The sequence below is a fragment of the Puma concolor genome, chromosome C1 (assembly GCF_028749965.1).
Source record: "Puma concolor isolate L17-30 chromosome C1, mPumCon1.1.hap2, whole genome shotgun sequence".
In the NCBI taxonomy this organism is placed as follows: Eukaryota; Metazoa; Chordata; class Mammalia; order Carnivora; family Felidae; genus Puma; species Puma concolor.
In genome coordinates, this window is record NC_141674.1 from 217,029,906 (window position 1) to 217,047,601 (window position 17,696).

At 49.1% G+C, this 17,696-nt stretch overlaps 1 protein-coding gene across 1 annotated transcript in view; it reads left to right on the forward strand.

Moving 5' to 3' along the window:
* The window catches only part of TRPM8 (transient receptor potential cation channel subfamily M member 8), a 96,558-nt gene that overhangs the window by 65,803 nt on the left and 13,059 nt on the right, over nt 1–17,696 (forward strand). The window contains exons 20-22 of the mRNA XM_086719993.1: nt 825–996; nt 2,130–2,307; nt 13,212–13,402. Of these exons, the coding sequence (XP_086576119.1) occupies nt 825–996; nt 2,130–2,307; nt 13,212–13,402 (541 nt within the window). The remainder of the gene's footprint in view (nt 1–824; nt 997–2,129; nt 2,308–13,211; nt 13,403–17,696) is intronic.

A 17,696-nucleotide genomic window follows, 5' to 3' on the forward strand; every position in this document is an offset into this window, starting at 1 on the left:
TTTGAGTCTGGACAACTCAGAGAAGAGGCAGGAGTGCAACGTTTATACCCGTCTTATAGATGCGGACCGCGGAGGTTAATGTTCGTCTGGAAGCGTGCAGGGGGCTAGAAGCACAGCGATGATCAGAGCTTCGATTCTGTAGCCACGCAGTATAGATGTAGGACGAGCCCTACCAGCCCCCTTTCACAGGGACGTCCAACAGAAAGAGGATTATCCACTGACGATGTGGGTTTCCTAAGCTTGTCTTCCAGATGACCCAAACCTCCCGTGCTTCTGTCTGTAAGTCAGATGGGCGTTTGGATTAGCTCATCTGGAGGTTGCTTTCCAACGCTGAGGTCCTTTGAATTTGCGGTTTTAATTCAAAGCATATCTGAGGCACCATGTCACCATGAAGTCATGCTGTGTGTGCAAAAAGTCAAACAAGAAATTAAACCGTGCGTTCTTGTCTAATAAAGACGGCTTTTAATTTTTCTTAAAAAAAAAAAAAAAAAAAAAAGAATACCGAGGACGCGATGTAGGGATTTAAAGAAAGGGAGCCTGATGAGGAGTCGAGGTACAGGTGCTCCAGAATTCGGCCCCTCTTTCGCTCTCGAGCTGGGCTCTCTCATCCAGAAGGTTTCTGTGGCTGAGCTGGTTGGGAGACGTAAAGCCAACATACATCCGTTGGTTTTCATTCCGGAAAAGAGTTGTCCCAAGACCCAAAGGTGGCAAATTAGGGGGAACACAGGGTGACTGGAACTTCGACCCTTCCCTGTGGTCAGCTGAGCAGACGAGCCACCCGCGGGGCACGGTCCTGACTCTGTTCTCGTGTCCTCCCTTGACAGCTGATTGACGTGTTCTTCTTCCTGTTCCTGTTCGCGGTGTGGATGGTGGCCTTTGGCGTGGCCAGGCAAGGGATCCTCCGGCAAAACGAGCATCGTTGGAGATGGATATTCCGCTCGGTCATCTACGAGCCCTACCTGGCCATGTTCGGCCAAGTGCCCAGCGACGTGGACGGTGAGCCTGACCCGGCCCGGGTGGGGACAGCCGGGGGTAGGGGGGTTGCTTCCGGAACCGGCCTCCGGGGCTCCCTGCTCTGATCCACAGCTGGCGCTGAGTCAACACCGGGGAGTGAACACTGACCCTCATGACCTTTTCTTGGAGCAGGACTTTACGCCCGCCTTGCAGACGTGTTCGGCAGCGTAGTCTGCGACGTTTCGACTTCTCAAAAAATAGCGTTTCTTGTGTTTTCGACAGCGACGTGGCAGTTGACAGCAACAAGCCTCGCTAGTTTAGGAACAGGTGTTGTGAGTTGTCCTCTCTTGTGTAACTGGGAGCCCATTTATTTCAAAAGGAGCAATACTGAAATTTTTGCACTGGCAATTGGAATTTAAACATCCGGCGGTAGCCCACTGTCCGCTCTCTTTTGGAGGCAGGTTAGTGGCAGCACGGATGGCACGGATGTGCCCACACCCAGCTTACGTAAGGAAGGAGTGGGGCATGTGCAGGCCAGCGTGTGTGTTGAACGAGCTGTCGAAAGCATCTTTGTGATGCCGACGATAGCCTGGGCTTGTCGTGTTTGGTCCTGCCATGACACAGCGATCCCGATGTTCCCCTGCCCTGTTGGTCACATTTCTCAGCTCCCTGGTGTTCTCTCAATTAGCCCTGTGGCCTCGGGCAGCCCTGGCCTCTTCTGCTACAGCCTTTTCCAAGGCTTTAGCTCTTTTCCTGTGCGTGATGGAAAGGCACCTTGCTGTTGTTAACTTCCCTTCTGCACACCGTGCTCACCATTATTCATCAGGGAGTACGTTTCATCCTCGTGGCTTTAGTCCCACAGCACCCCAGTAGTTTTAGTCCTTTGTGAGGACTGGGACTTTTTTCAAGGTCCCCCATCTGGGCTCTGTCACTCAGTTGTGCAAATCCTATCCTTGACCCCTCCTGTGATCTCATCCCTCACCTCCAATCCATCAGCTAGTTTTGTTGATCAGGTCTCAGTGTCTTCGAAACCCAAATGCTTTTTATCATCGCTATCCCCCCCCAAGCCATCTTCATCAGGTTGTCTTGTGTCCCCCCACCCCCTCACCCCAGGTGCCGTAGCACTGCCTCCTCCAGAGGGTCCTCACGTTGCCTTTTGGTTTCTACATCCGCAGGTACCACGTACGACTTTGCCCACTGCACCTTCACTGGGAATGAGTCGAAGCCGCTGTGTGTGGAGCTGGACGAGCACAATCTGCCTCGGTTCCCCGAGTGGATCACCATCCCCCTCGTGTGTATCTACATGCTCTCTACCAACATCCTGCTGGTCAACCTGCTCGTCGCCATGTTCGGGTACAGGCTCATTCGCGTTCAGTCTGAGCACGTGCTCGGTCGTGACTTTCCCGGGTGTTCACGGTGTACCAGGCAGGGGTGGAGGCACCGGGGGGGGGGGCAAGATCCTAGAAGTCCACCCGCGAGGAAGTTAGGTGAGAGCTTAGGGCATAGGGGACTGGAGGGGGTGCGGCCTTCGAGGGACTATATTGACAACACAGCGAGTGAGTCCCTGTGAGCTGTGCTGCAAGTTTCTGTGACACCAGACAGGTACCTGTAATGCCCTCCAGCACACCCAGACTCTGCACGTCTGGCATCCACGTAGCCATCTTTCCGGGTGCCACGATGTGGACGTGATACCGATGCAGTGGGGTTCAGCTCCTCTCCAATGTCTTTATTTTCTAGGGATTCGGTGGCTTGGATTCTAGGGTTTAAAGGACTCAGCCTGTAGTTAGTGGCTGCTTTAACAATTTTCAGTTTACATACAAATCGTAAGAGCAGAGTCAGGAGAGTGACTTTCTTTTGGGGCTCATGTCTCATGAGGTGAAGAGAGAATGCGACGGTGACTCTAAAATGTTTTCGTTGCCTTTGGCAGTTCTCCCTAATACTTTCAGAAAATCGTGATCTTCATTTCCCTTCATCTTTCTTAAGAGGGTTTCGGGGCGCCTGGGTGGCGCAGTCGGTTAAGCGTCCGACTTCAGCCAGGTCACGATCTCGCGGTCCGTGAGTTCGAGCCCCGCGTCAGGCTCTGGGCTGATGGCTCGGAGCCTGGAGCCTGTTTCCGATTCTGTGTCTCCCTCTCTCTCTGCCCCTCCCCCATTCATGCTCTGTCCCTCTCTGTCCCAAAAATAAATAAAAAAACGTTGAAAAAAAATTTAAAAAAAAAGAGGGTTTCGCCGGGTTTCAGTGGTAGTTTCAGTGCGAGCTACTTAGTTGTATGTTGTTGTTTTAAGGCAGGTAGTCATTTTTTTTAAAGTTTATTTATTCTGAGAGAGAAAGAGAGAGAGGAGGAGAGAGAGAGAGAGAGAAAGGGAGAGAGAGAATCCCAAGCAGGCGCCACACTATCATTGTGGATCCCTATGTGGGGCTCGAACTCGCGAATCTGTGAGGTCACGATCTGAGCTGAAATCAAAAGTCAGACACTTAACCAACTGAGCCACCCGGGTGCCCCAAGGTAGGTAGTCATTTTGGGTATGTGATCCCAGCACAGACAGACAGAAAATTTAGCAATAGTGTATCATTGTTAAACGTTGGGGTGGAAGAGAAACACCTCGTCGGAGTCAGAAACCCAGAAACGACGAAAGGCAAGATAAACACCGTTGGTTTCCTACAGCACGTGTTGAAGGTAAAGGAAAGCTCAGGTGAAGTCACATGATAAGTGGTAGCTTGGAGGAAACTGTGGCATGAGATGAACGAAGACTTTTTAATTCCCGATGTAGAAAGAGCGTCTGCAGGTGGATGGCAGAAAGATGATCCAATAGGAAATTGACAGAGGAACGTCAATTCAGAGAAGGAAACTTCATGTGGCGGGAAATCACACGAGAAGGGCCTCCGTCTTGTTGATGGGAAAGGCCAGAAAAGCCAACGAGATGCTGGCTTAGGACCCATCAGATCTACAGAAATTTCAGAAAGCCTCTTGTGTTGGGGGTGATGCTGAGAAATGGGCATCGCTGCTGGCAATGTGAATTGCCTCTCAGTCTCTGGAAAGTGATATGAAAAGAATTATTAAAAGAAAACACACACAAATCTTTGAGGCAGCTCTCTCGCATCTGGGACTCTATCCTAAGGACATATATACAAGGATGCTTGTTGGATCATCGTTTGATGCCTCTTGACCGCGGGGATGGCCGAAGAAAGCTTGTTACAGATGACAGAGTATCGCGCAGGTTTTAAAAAAGATAGCTCTCTTTTTATGGACTTGAAAGAATGATGTTTTGTTAAACGTAGAAAGCAAATTGCAGACTAGTTCTTATGGTGTAATCTCATTTTCTTGCAGTAAAAACCAAGAAATTAAAAGAATTAGTACAATTAATTTAAAAAGCAAGTGTATGGGGGGGTGCCTGGGTGGCTCAGTTGGTAAAGCATCCGACTTTGTCTGCTAGGGTCATGATCTCGCGGTTCCTGAGCTCGAGCTCCACGTCAGGCTCTGTGCTGACAGCTCGGAGCCTGGAGCCCGCTTCGGATTCTGTGTCTCCCTCTCTCTCTCTGCCCCTCCCCAGCTCCCATACTCTCTCTCTCTCTCTCTCTCTCTCTCTCTCAAAAATAAATAAACATGTAAAAAATAAAAAAAAAATACAGGTATGTATTTCACTTGTTACAGTAATCGCATAAAGCTTCTATAATGTAGAGAAAAAATAAGAAAAAGACAGCTGTTGCATAGAGCCCTGGGCTCCCAAGAGACACAAGGATTGTGGACGAGGGTCCGTGGCCTCCTTTTGCACAGGGGTGGGTGGGGCCACATGCCTCTGGACTTGTTACCCATCTAGCAGGCTGAGCAGTGAGTGGCCATCTGGTCTACCCGCGTACAAAGAAGTCCTCCCTCGGTCCCACCTCTACACTGTGGCCGCAGTAATGTTTCTAAAATGTCACTGCTCTACTTAAAATTCTGAGAGGATGTCGGTATTTCCCCGTGGCTTTCGAGGTAAATTTCAGGTTCTTCAGCTTTTTCCAAGGCTGTGCATGACCTGGCTTTTGAGCAACAGTCAGACATCTCACGGTCTGTCCCTGGGGAGCACCTGGGTGTCTGTCCTGAAACAGGGTGGTGACCTATGACATCTGACGCTTTGCAAGTGCTGTTCCTTCTGTCGGGATTACTTGCTCCATCTTGCCTGTCTCTTGCCCTGATCCTGCTCGCCTTTTAAGGAGCTGAGCATCATCCTCTGCCCGAGTGGTCCCCGATGCCCTCCCCACTTGGTGTAGAGACTCCCCGCACCCCCCACACAGTGACAACCCTCTGTCCTTCTGGACCGTAAGCTCTAGAGGATGGAGACGGGTCAGGCTCAGCACCTGGACCTTTGTGGGTTGGATGAATGAGAACAGGGCTCTTCCTGTGTTTAGTTCATTATTCAGTTACGCCTTGGGAGCTTGACTCTCAGGTCTTTACATTTCCTGAGACGTGTCATTGGTGGATCACAGACCAGCGGGGGCTGTAGCACATAGATGTATAATGTCTGTTCTGTGCCTGGGGGGGCCATGGAGATCATATGGTTGTTGTGTCCACGTGGACCTAAGGAGAGAATGTGCAACCCTCTCCGTCACCACCCCAACGGGTGGCCAGGCAGGGAAGGACTCGGGAGTCAAGAAGCTACACAGGGTCATGCTGCCTGAGGTCCCAGTCTGAGCTGCAGAGAGAGTGGCAGCTGCTGGGTGATTATGTGTCCACATGAAAGCCAGGGAGGGAGGACACACCCTTACAACCTTTACACCGATCACGGGACAGGCTGTGTGAAAACTGGCCACCATGCAGTTTCCCCAGAAATTAACCAAAGGGGCTGATAGCTCCCAAAGCCGTGACATCTGAGTTGCACTAATTTGGTAAATCTCAGAGAGGCACAGAGTAGAATATGACTTAGATCTGTCCTGGGTCTGTGTGCTGTGAAGGGAGGACCTTGCCACATTTCTAATCCATTATCTGCATTATAATGATGAACTGATAGAATCTGGAGCCTGGAGGGACTGGAGCCCAGCGTGTCATTTTCAGGTTGAGGAAGTGAATGCCTGGCCATGGGTCTGGCCACACGGCCGTCCAGCTTACCTGTGTCCATTCAGGTCTTGAATGCAATTCTCTTCCCCAAGACACCCAACCATGGCACGGTACCCTACTGTTGCCCTATTCAGCGCTTAGGTGTGACAACTTAGGGGCATCCCTCCCCTTGGGGGGGTCTCCTAGAATAGTCCTTGGTGAGGGGTGCCTGGATGGCTCAGTTGGTTGAGCGTCCGACTCTTGACCTAGGCTCGGGTCATGATCTCATGGTTCGTGAGTTTGAGCCCCACCTCTGTCAGCATGGAGCCTTCTTGGAATTCTCTCTCTCTCTCTCTCTCTCTCTCTGCCCCTTCCCCTTACTCGCTCTCTCTCTCTCTCTCAAATTAAATAAACAAATGTAAAAAATTAAAAAAGAAAAAAGAAAAGAGGATAGTCCCGGGTTAAACCAGAGACCTTTTCTTTGTTGATGCCTGTCTGGGAACTTGTGAGTAACTGGAGCCACCCTCCCGCCACCCTTGGGCGGAATCTTCGGAACACTGTTTCTGACAGCCATGGGAGTTGTTCTGGGCTTTGTGGGCCAGTGGCCGCCAGGCGGTGACCCCTGTCTCGCATCACATCCAAGCATTCATGTGAAAGCTTAACCATACACAACGGCGACCTTATGAACTGTAATGTAAAGGAGCACTTGGGAATTTTAAAGCAGTATTCGAGTGCTCTCTAGATGGCATTCAACGGGGAGAGGTAATGGCTGTAAACCTCTGTGATTATTCTGCATTAAAATTATCGATCACGGGCCCTGTGCAGCTCATCAGAGCATGAAGTGAACTTACAGTCAGTAGATGACTCTGGGTCATCTTGACACGCAGCTGTGATGCTCACGGGCACCGTCCTGGAGATATTCCACCCTTTGCCTTTTTTTCCCAAAGGGGATCCGTCAAACATGTCCTCATCTAGGAGAATTTCTGTAACCAAAATATGTTTCCATCTTAGGAGGAATATGCGTTCATTACAATATGCAGAAAAGTAGAAAAAAAGAAAATAATCACCAGGACCAACTAGAGGTTTGGGTGACACTTCGACTGGCTAGGGGGCGCTGTTGAAAGGGGTGAGAAGAAGAAGAGCAGATAACGTGGTCTTAAGAATAGCTCGTATTGGGGTGCCTGGGTGGCGCAGTCGGTTAAGCGTCCGACTTCAGCCAGGTCACGATCTCGCGGTCCGGGAGTTCGAGCCCCGCGTCGGGCTCTGGGCTGATGGCTCAGAGCCTGGAGCCTGCTTCTGATTCTGTGTCTCCCTCTCTCTCTGCCCCTCCCCCATTCATGCTCTGTCTCTCTCTGTCCCAAAAATAAATAAACGTTGGAAAAAAAAATTTTAAAAAAAGAATAGCTCGTGTTTACTGATTCTCTTCTGGTGTGGCCATGCAGGTGCCTGTCATTGACCATTTTGGTGGAGGTGTGGCTTTCTTATCACTTTGCAGATGAGGAGCTGGAGGCAGAGAGAAGTTAAGTCTGTGCTGTTAAAGGAGCTGAGGGGCACATAGACATATTCATATAGTATGATATGATACAATGTGCGATATAATGCAATACATAACATAATGTAGTATAACGATATTACGTAATATAACATAACAGAATATTATATAAGAAGTACTAAAAAGGCTGTTTTCAGAGACTGTGGAGATCAGGGCAGCGTTATTAGGTGTGACAGAACATTGGAGGTGGGGCCAGGGTCAGTGGCACTGAGCAGAGGTGACATTCACTCAGAGGACCCCTTACTGGGGGGAGCCCATAGCCTGACTCAAGGCGGTGGGTGGGGGGCGAAGCAGGGGAGATAAAGCTAGTCTGGGGAGAATCAGCCACTGAAGGGGGTGGAAAGGGAGGCAGGGGCCAGGTCGTGGGGTGTCTTTTATGCCACGTTAAAGAAGTAGGACATTTTCTCGCAGATGAAGGAGCATCTGCTGGGTCTTGATGCCGGGCACAGGGCACAGTCTTAGTCGTGTGATTCTGAGAGCAAAACACTAAACCGAGTTCGCACTTCCAAAATCAGTGTAGTGAGGGGCGCCTGGGTGGCTCAGTTGGTTGAGCGTCTGACTCTTGATGTCGGCTCAGGTCCCGGTCCTAGGGTTGTGGGATCGAGCCCCGTGTTGGGCTCTGTTACTGAGCGTGGAGACTGCTTGGGATTCTCTTTCCCTCTCTCTCCCTCTGCTCTTATCCTGTGCTCATTCTCTCTCTCTCTGAAAAAAAAAAAAAATCAGCGTAGTGAAATGGTTGGCTGTCTCTTACTGTTGACTTTGAACCTGTTTTTTTGATCTTGTGGAATGAGAGGGGAACAGAGATGTGCAGGAGGGGTCTGGGGGGAGGCAGCAGAAGTCGGGGTCGCCAAGGCCACCGGGCAGGTCTGGCCGGATATTGCTGGCGTGTCTGGGAAGAAGTAACAGATGGAAAGCGTGTGAAATCTGCGAAAAGCTCAGAGGAGGTGTTTCCTGATTGAGATCTAGCTGGCAAGTTTCTCGTCTTTCAGTTCATTCTAAAATTCTGCCATTGTTTTAGCGTCTTCTTTTTCTTAGTGATTTTTTTTGGCAGACTTGCTGTTCTGGTCTGTTGATCAGTCTATTTTGGTTTTTACTACCAAATGGCTTTAATTACTGACTTAAAAAAATGATTTTAGCATCTGTTGTGCAAGTCCCCTTCCTTATTCTCATTCAAAACTTTTTCTGGATTTTCTCGTACATTTAATAACAGGGAGGCACCTAAGGCTCATCTTCCAAAACCTTTATTCTTTCCCCTTCAAAAAAAAAAAAAGACCCTTGTGAATTTTATTGTGATGATGTGAACTTGACAGAATCATTCAGGGGAGGCTGAAAAAAAAATGGTATCTTGCCATCCAGAAAAAATGGTGTGATTCTCCACTTTTTCAAAGATACATGGTTTCCTGGTGATGATTAACAGTTTTATTCTATGGATCTGGAAGATTTTTGGTTACCTTTTCTCCTAGCCATTTGTGATTGTGAACAAGGTATTGTTTCCTATTATTTTTTTTTCAGTAAGTAATTTTTGACATGTAGGAAGGCTATTAAAGATTTGCTTATTTATTTTGGAATGAGTCTCCTTACTGAATTCTTTTATTCTCTCTCTCCTTTTTTAAATTGTGCCATGGAAGTTTCCTCTGTTTCTTATTTATTTAACTCCTTTCTTTTCCTCCTACTTCTTTTTTTAGTTTTTCTAATCAGAAATGGATGTTGAATTTGCCAGAAGACTTTCTAGCAGCTAGGGAAATGGCATGTTTCCTTTTGATCTGTGATGTATTAGGAAAATGATATATTATATAAATGATCTTAATATTTAGTCGTCCTCTGTTCTTTGGTCATGGCACATTATTCTGTTAACGTGCTGCTGGATCTCATTTACGTTCAAGGCCATCTGAATCCTAAACATTTGTTATCTCTTGGTAACATTTTCAGTGTCAGCAAATCTCTGAAACTTTGTGTCCCTGTGAGGTTCCTGCCTCCTCAGTCCTGCTCCACAGAAGGCACTTGGGTGGTCTTAGGGGACCAAACTCAGTCATCACTGCAGATCTCCCACCAGCTGGGTAGCGGAGGGCACATGATATCTGTGGAGTCGTAGGGTCAAAGGGAACATCGTGGACTTCCTCTCCAGGAAGGCTCTGGATGGTCAGCGGCCGACAGGGAGATGCCCAGAACCTGGGTGGGAGAGATGGTGTCTGAGTTGCTCTGGACATTTGCTGAGGGGGGGTGGTGCTCACGTATTGGCACCAGGATCCTGCCTCTCCTTTTACAGAGATGGAACGCAGTGCCTAAAGAATATAAAAATTATTTTAACAAAGCAGTTTGAAGAGGTGCTCAATTATCGATCGGCCTTCCCTGGGGAACGCTCCTGTCTCTCTCTTTGTCTGAGTCTGGAACTCATCTGCGGGGGGAGGGGTGGAGAAGTTTAGAAGCTCCTGCCGTGTGGGGAAGGTGGGCCTCAGTATAAATAAGCCCCAGCATGGCCAACCCCAGAAATGTGTTATTTATGCAAAGTGGCTTTTGGGCATTCAAGTCCAGTAATCAGCTGGCTCGAAGTCGCCCCCTGGGATGCGGATAAGGGTTTGTACTGTTTGCCCAGGAGGATGATACCAATGAAGACCTTAGTTTACGGGCATGGGCCCAAATGCATTCTAGACCAGGGCCTGGCGACTTTTCCTGTGAGGGCCAGCTAGGGTCTTGGCTTTGGCCCAGTGCCAAGCACCCACCCCCACCTTTCTGCTTGGCAAAGACCATTCTAATGTGGCGATCCCTGCAGAACAGTGGGGGTGGGGGGTGGATTTGGCCCCCCGGGCACAGTTGGCCAATCCCTTCTCTAGATGATCCGGAAGACATGGGATGTTCTCGCAGCTTCTGAGCGACTAGTGAGGAAGCCAAGATGCAAATCGTTTCCCACTGGGACTCTTCTTGGCCCGAGTGCGGTGCTGAGCTCCCGAGGAAGGGAGAGAGGTCCACCTGCTGGAGAGGCCGGCTCCCCCTGCTCGAAAGCATCCGGCATGTCCCTCCCTTCAACAGGAGTGGTTGATTCCTTCCGGGCGGAACCTCAGAGAACAACATTTGATGCGTTGAAATGGATGCTGTGGCTTTTGCCCGTTTGACTAGTTACGTCAGCATTTTGAGATCCTCCAGTGACAGTGATTTGGATGGTGGCATTTGTTCTGTCACAACGTAACAGACGGACCTCTGGCAAGTTCTCAGCCTGGACTTCGTGAATCCGGAGTGTGCCCGCCACCCTCCCCTCTTTCAGCGCAGGGGCCTACGGTGCCGTTTGAAGAGCCAGCGGGGACCCGCGAGGACAGGTAAAGATGTTGGTGGTGGCCTCAGAGCAGCCTGACCCGCATCTGGAAGAAACTGCAAGCTAGCTGCCGAGTTCACTCCGCTCCACTCTCGTACAACACAGTCCTGTTTTCCACCTAAAAAAAAAAAAACATCTGCGTAGAATGGACAGAATTGACATGAGAATCAGCCAAACAACCATCTTCCGTGCCTCGTGGAGGAGTTTATGTGTTATAGATGTTCAAGAAGCATGAATTCCCTTCCTGCAAAGACGGCTGGCTCCCTGGGGCTGGGCTTATAGGTGCTGAAGGGGCACCTGCCGCCGACACCGGTCCTGCACGGAATCCAGGACCCGGGGTGTCCCGTTCATGAGCAGGCTCCGACACGAGCAAAGCCAAGCTTTTGTAACCAAAGCCATAGCCGTGTAGGTTAGTGTTTTGCCCGTGTGTGTGATCGTTTCTTGGCTAAAGGTATTTAAGCCTTAGATCGTAGCGTGCAAGAATGAGGTCTCACAACAGACAGACCCGGGTCCCCTGCCTGGTCACCTCATCCAGGTCTGGCCTGCGAAGTGTTTACCCAGAATTGGGAGAATTGAATGCAAACCCAGTCAGAATTTGCTTATAGATTTCAAAGACTGATTGCTGCTTCTTTGGCTCTCAGGGCGGCAGGGGGGTGGGGGGGTGGTGGTGGTGATTTGATATCAGCAATACAAGTATCTGCGATGGTTGAACTTCCCAAATGGTAAAACGCTTCATCGTTTTCTTTAATGAAGTAGTCCAACCAAATCCTTTGGAGACACAGCATAGCTCAGAACCTTTCCTGCTTTACTCTGGGAGGTGGTATTATGTGGTAATGAGGCAGACAGACGCTGGGCAGGACCGCAGGGCCCAAGGCCTGGCCTTATCATTTCCTAGTTGGGAAATTCAGACAATATTCCTATGCCTGCTATACCTCAGTTCTCTGATCCGTCCGTCGTAGACGAAAGTAGGACTTTTATCCCATGGAGAGTTGTTTGCAGATTACGTCGTTAGTAGAAGTAGGCTGCTTCGAGCAGCGTCTGGTGCACAGCGTTAGCTGTGTTATGGTTGGTTTGATCTGTAGCTGATAAATCAGTGGCACAATGAGACGTTCTTCTGACCAGTGGATGTTTTTTCTAATTACGTGAATAATTCATGCCCATGGCGTAATGCTTAGGAAGGGAACAAAAGAGAATAGAGAACATTCACGATGTGGGCTGGAGAGCACCACTGTGAATGGCGGATTTATTTCTCCCTGTGAGTTGTGATTCACGTAGTAAGATGATGTGGTAAGTGTGAGTTTGAGCCTAATTATTTCATGTGTTATAAGCCTTTCCCCAAAGTATAAAAATGATTAGTAATCATTAGTTTGAACGGCCACGTAATGCAGTCCTATTGATTAACCATGATGGGTGATTCATTTTCTTAGTGTTGAGCATTTTCGTTGTCCCATTCTGTTGAGGTGGGAGGTTGGGGAAGCTGGTTTTTTCAGGGTTGTGGCAAACAGCCATGCGTGTATATCCTTTGATATATTTTCTTTTCTCAGTACCTCCATAGTCTTAGGTTAAATTTCCAGAAGTCAAGTCATTGGATCAAAGGGATGAACATTTCTTTTTTAATGTTTTATTTTTGAGAGAGAGGGAGACAGAGCATGAGCAGGGGAGGGGCAGAGAGAGAGGGAGACACAGAATCCGAAGCGGGCTCCAGGCTCTGAGCTGTCAACACAAAGCCCAACGTGGGACTTGAACTCATGGACCGTGAGATCATGACCCGAGCCAAAGTTGGCGGCTTAACCGACTAAGCCACTTAGGTGCCCCTAAGGGATGGTTGAACTTCCCAATTGGTAAAATGCTTCATTGTTTTCTTTAATTAAGTTGTCCAACCAAATCCTTTGGAGATAGAGCATCCCCTAAGGGATGAACATTTCTAAGGCCCTTGATAAATATGAACAAACTTCCTTCCCAGACTGTTTACAATTAAACTCCCGTTAGCAACATATGAGGAGCAAATTGTTCCTAAGAGAGTCGATACCTTCGCCTCTTTGTGACTAACACAATAACAGACCAACGACAGAAGGGAATCCTTGAAAGGTCTTGAAGTAAAAAGCTTTTTACAAGTTCCCTGGACAGTATTTTTTGTGCGCTAAAACCCCAAGCCCCAGACCCCAAGGCCGTAGACACAATTCTGGCCCAGCCCCAACTGAAGAGTGCCCGATGCTGAGCTGTCCTGGCCCCAGTCTCGGCACGGATTCTCCTCCCTGCCTGGACTTAAGCTATCATTTAAGCTATATCACAGTCATGCCTCGTTATCAATGCCACCGTGTTTGGCAATCAAATGAGGAGGCGCGTGGCAGGCTGAGGCTTGACCTTGTCTCCCCTCCTACCAGCTACACCGTGGGCACCGTCCAGGAGAACAACGACCAGGTCTGGAAGTTCCAGAGATACTTCCTGGTGCAAGAGTACTGCAACCGTCTGAACATCCCCTTCCCCTTCGTGGTCTTTGCCTACTTCTACATGGTGGTGAAGAAGTGTTTCCAGTGCTGCTGTAAGAGGAAAAACACGGAGACTTCTCCTTGCTGTGAGTCATTGTCCGTTCCGTGCCCGGGAACAGGAGCAGTGATCAGTCGTGGGGGACGCGCGCCATGTCCGCTCAGGGCAGCGGGAAGGGGCTTCTTTGTAGTCACGGCCTCGCTCCCATGCGTATGTCCGTAGAGACAGGGAATTACCCGAGGGAGAGAGTAGGTTAAGGGAGCGTTGCAGATCTGTGGGCTGGTCTCATTCTGGGGGGATAACTTTCGGGTGAGCATCATAATCGTGCAAATAGTAGGTTGAACAAGTGGGACGCGCAGGACAGTGTCAAGACGCGACTTCGGTTTTGCCTCCGTGAGATGTCGACTCTGGTAGACGTTAGCCCCGCCCCAGCAGAGCTCCTGACTTTCCTGGTCGCTCTGAGCGAAATCGAAAATCTTATCATTACTTCACTGCACGTACGGTCTGGTCTGTTCACCAGCCCATTGATGGCCATGCGGGCGGGAGGCTCCCCTTTTTGCTGTGCCCCCCTCAGCGGGTAGAGCTGGAAGGAAGTGTGGGCCGCTGGCTTCTGCCTCTCTCTTCGCCCCTTCTCTCCCACCCGCCAGCTGCCGTCACGGACCCTCTGTGGGTTGGAGCACCGGGAGGGAGGAGGGGAAAGAAGCAGGAAGTCTTTTCTGGAAACAGTGGTGCTGTTCTAGGCCGGCTCCGTGCTCTCTGACCTGGTGTGTGTGCACAAACTGATCCTTTATTGTGTGGGCACCTGGTGGGTCCTTCAGCTGTTCCCTGGCTGGCCCCTCGACTCCCAGGGCTTGCCGGTACTTTCTCCAGTGCTGCTTCCCCTTAACCTCTAGTCCACACCACGCAGACTCTCCCTGATGGGGACCCATTTCCTTCCAGAAGGCAGGGATGCCCACAGCTCTCCTTTTCCCGTGGCTACCCACCTCCTTAGCCCCGATAAGGGGTAAGGAGCAGGAGGGTCCCCACTGGGCTCCCTCTCCTTCCCCCGCCGCTGTGGGAGCCAGAATCTATCATCAGGGAATTCTCAGTCACCCTGGGGGGACCCCCTCCCCCGGTACAGCTCTCTTCCCTGCACTAGGCTGGGTTTTCTTAACACTTGATCCTGGGGCCACGGACCCAGACAGATCTTCCTAGCTTGCAGACACGTTTCGACCAAATTAAGCAGGAAAGGAGGGAGAGGCTTATTGTTATTCATTTGGGTGTTTGGGCTCAGAGAAAAAGATAGAAAGGGCACCGCCAGCCCATTCATTTTGCCTTCTGACCTCAGATTTAAGCCAGGGTATCTGGCTCTGGGGGAGGCCTGCAGGCTGACCTCTTCATCACGCATGGCACCAGGGCTCGTGTGTTTCGGAGCTGTGAGAGGCTTTATATTTCTTTTATTTATTTTTTAAGTTTATTTATTTATTTTGAGAGAGCACAGGCAGGGGAAGGCAGAGAGATGAGGAGAGAGAGAATCCCAAGCAGGCTCCACGCTGTCAGCGCAGAGCCTGACGTGGGACTCGAACTCACGAACCGTGAGATCCCGACTGGAGCTGAAATCAAGAGTCAGACACTTAACCGACTGGGCCACCCAGGCATCCCATAAATTTCTTTTAAAAATCATCAGGAAAAGCATGAACTTTTCGGTCACAAACTTTAAGTCAAGGAAAGCAAAGCACAAAAAGGGATACACCCTATGGCGCACAGAGAAGAAACAGTGTAAAAACAGTCATATTGCTCAAAGCCTTCCTTCCTTCACAAATACTAACTCTGTTCTGGGGGTACCAGTTCCGAACAGAGGCATGCGGGGGCCGGGCTGCTTGGCCCATAGTTTTGCCTACATGGTTCCAGAGAAAGAACCGTGGATAAAAATTTCAGGGAGGAAGATTTTGAGTTGGTAAAAGTTTAAGACGGTGTCCAACAAATCACATTATCAGGAAATGAAATGAATAGCTGTGTGAGGTCGTGAATCCCCATCACTGGTTGGATTCCGGCTGGGGCTGGGTAGGTGGATTTGGAATGAAGATCCACTCTCCACACGTACCCTGTGCTCTGTCCAAGATCAGTGGAACCAGAAAATCCAGTGTATCATTAAGGACAAATCAGTCTTCTGAATTTGGATGGGTTTGACGACACAATGCATTCTATTCCCCCCAAACTTAGTCAACAAGTAAGCACGCTAAGAACATAAAAATGGGAGCAAATCCCCCAACTTGGCCATCAAATGGGCAGGACTTCAGCTTCAGGAGGCAAACAGGTCAGAAATGAGCTATGTGAATCTGCACCGGTTTCCTTGGGAGAATGATGCTCTTACAACTATTTGAGAAAAAGATGACATTCTCTCTCCCCATATAGTTCTTAGTCTCAGGGAGGAATAAAGAAATAGAGGGAATAGGGGGGCACAGCGGGACAGGTCCTTCTCCATGCCGGGCACAGTGATGGCGGGAGAGGGCGAGCCGAGAGCCCCGTTTACTCGCTGGAGACTTCTGGACACCCTGCTCGCCATTCATTCATTTGTCGCTGCTTGGAGATCACGGATTCCAGAAACCGCAGCACTCGGTGGTTGCCAGAGCCTCTCGTGCTAATTCGTTTCCCAAATTCACCTTGCACTTGCCTCCAAGTCACCGGGACGTCATGGGATTTAAGCTCAAAACTGTCCTTTGGAGAAAAATGCCAAGATTTTTCAAACAACTTTTCAGATAAGGTAGAATCCAACCTTCCATTAAAAAATTTTTTTAATGTTGGGGCGCCTGGGTGGCGCAGTCGGTTAAGCGTCCGACTTCAGCCAGGTCACGATCTCGCGGTCCGTGAGTTCGAGCCCCGCGTCGGGCTCTGGGCTGATGGCTCGGAGCCTGGAGCCTGTTTCCGATTCTGTGTCTCCCTCTCTCTCTGCCCCTCCCCCGTTCATGCTCTGTCTCTCTCTGTCCCAAAAATAAATAAACGTTGAAAAAAAAAATTTTTTTTTAATGTTTATTTTGAGAGAGAGAGAGAGAGAGAGAGAGAGAAAGAGAACAAGTGGGGGAGGGGTAGAGAGAGAGGGAGACACAGAATCCGAAGCGGGCTCCAGGCTCTGAGCTGTTAGCACAGGGCCCGACGCGGGGCTCGAACTCACGGACCGCGAGATCATGACCTGAGCCGAAGTCGGACGCTCAGCCGACTGAGCCCCCCAGGCGTCCCCCAGGCTTCCGTTTTTGCTACTTTTTGGTGACATCATAAAGTAACAATGACAAAGTATGCCGCCCCTTCCCAGTAATTGCACTGTTAGGAAATATATTGCTTTCCATGAGAAAAAACCAATCCATATTCGTTATGGAACATTTGAAAAATACAGAAAAACGTAAATAAGAAAGAGCGAGGACACACGTAAGCCACCACTCAGATATTGTTAACATAATGGTATCTATTCTATTAGTTTCGTGTGGGTGTATGATAATTAGGTTGTTCTGTACAGACACATTCATAACCTTATTTGTTCATTTAGTTAATAATACATCATGCACATTTTCCATACACATAAATATCAACCTGTACGACAGTTTTGAACTGTAGACTCTCCCAGCCTACGGATGCGCCACATTCAACGTCACCAATCCCTCGCTGTTACACACGTAGAGGGTTTCGGTGCTTTCCGTGTCCTGCGGCATGACGATAAATAGCTATATGCCTTCATTTTTTAGCGCACCGCTGATTTTTTTTCCCTTGGAGTTATTTCTAAGAGAGAAATTTCTAGATAAAGGGTACTTACAGGTTTAAATCTTTTCATATTGTCTGCCACCCTCCTCCACCTTCTCCATCATGTGCTGCAGCTGTAACAATTTACAGATCTTTTTCCCCAACTTACAGGACACCTGCTCATCCACATCTTTGCCAGCACAGGCCATAGTTATTACTGTAGACCTTGCTAATTTTCCACGTTGGGTGGTGAAAGTGCCATGCCATCATCTCAACGGCATTATTTCGACTGCTAAACAACTTGCCATTCTGTCTTGGTCACTGTCGTTCGTGACCGTCGCTCATTTGTCACTGTCACTCTTTGGCCATCTGTGTCCAGGAGTGTGTGTTGTTCCTTTCCGTGTTGGTTGTTCAGTGCTCTCACTGGGTTTCTACATGCATCGCGGTTTGAGCAGAAGACATTGGCAACCACTTTGCTAGGAAAAATCCAATGGAAAAAAATCCAGTTAGGAATTATTTTCTATAAACCGGCATTTGCTATATAGGATTTGCTGAAATCCGTGACTTGCCTATCGGCTCTGCTTTTGATTCCCGATTAATTCTTTTTAAATCCAGGAAGATCTTACACTTTAAAGGCAATTTAAAAATAAAACTAGATTTTTTTTTTTTCC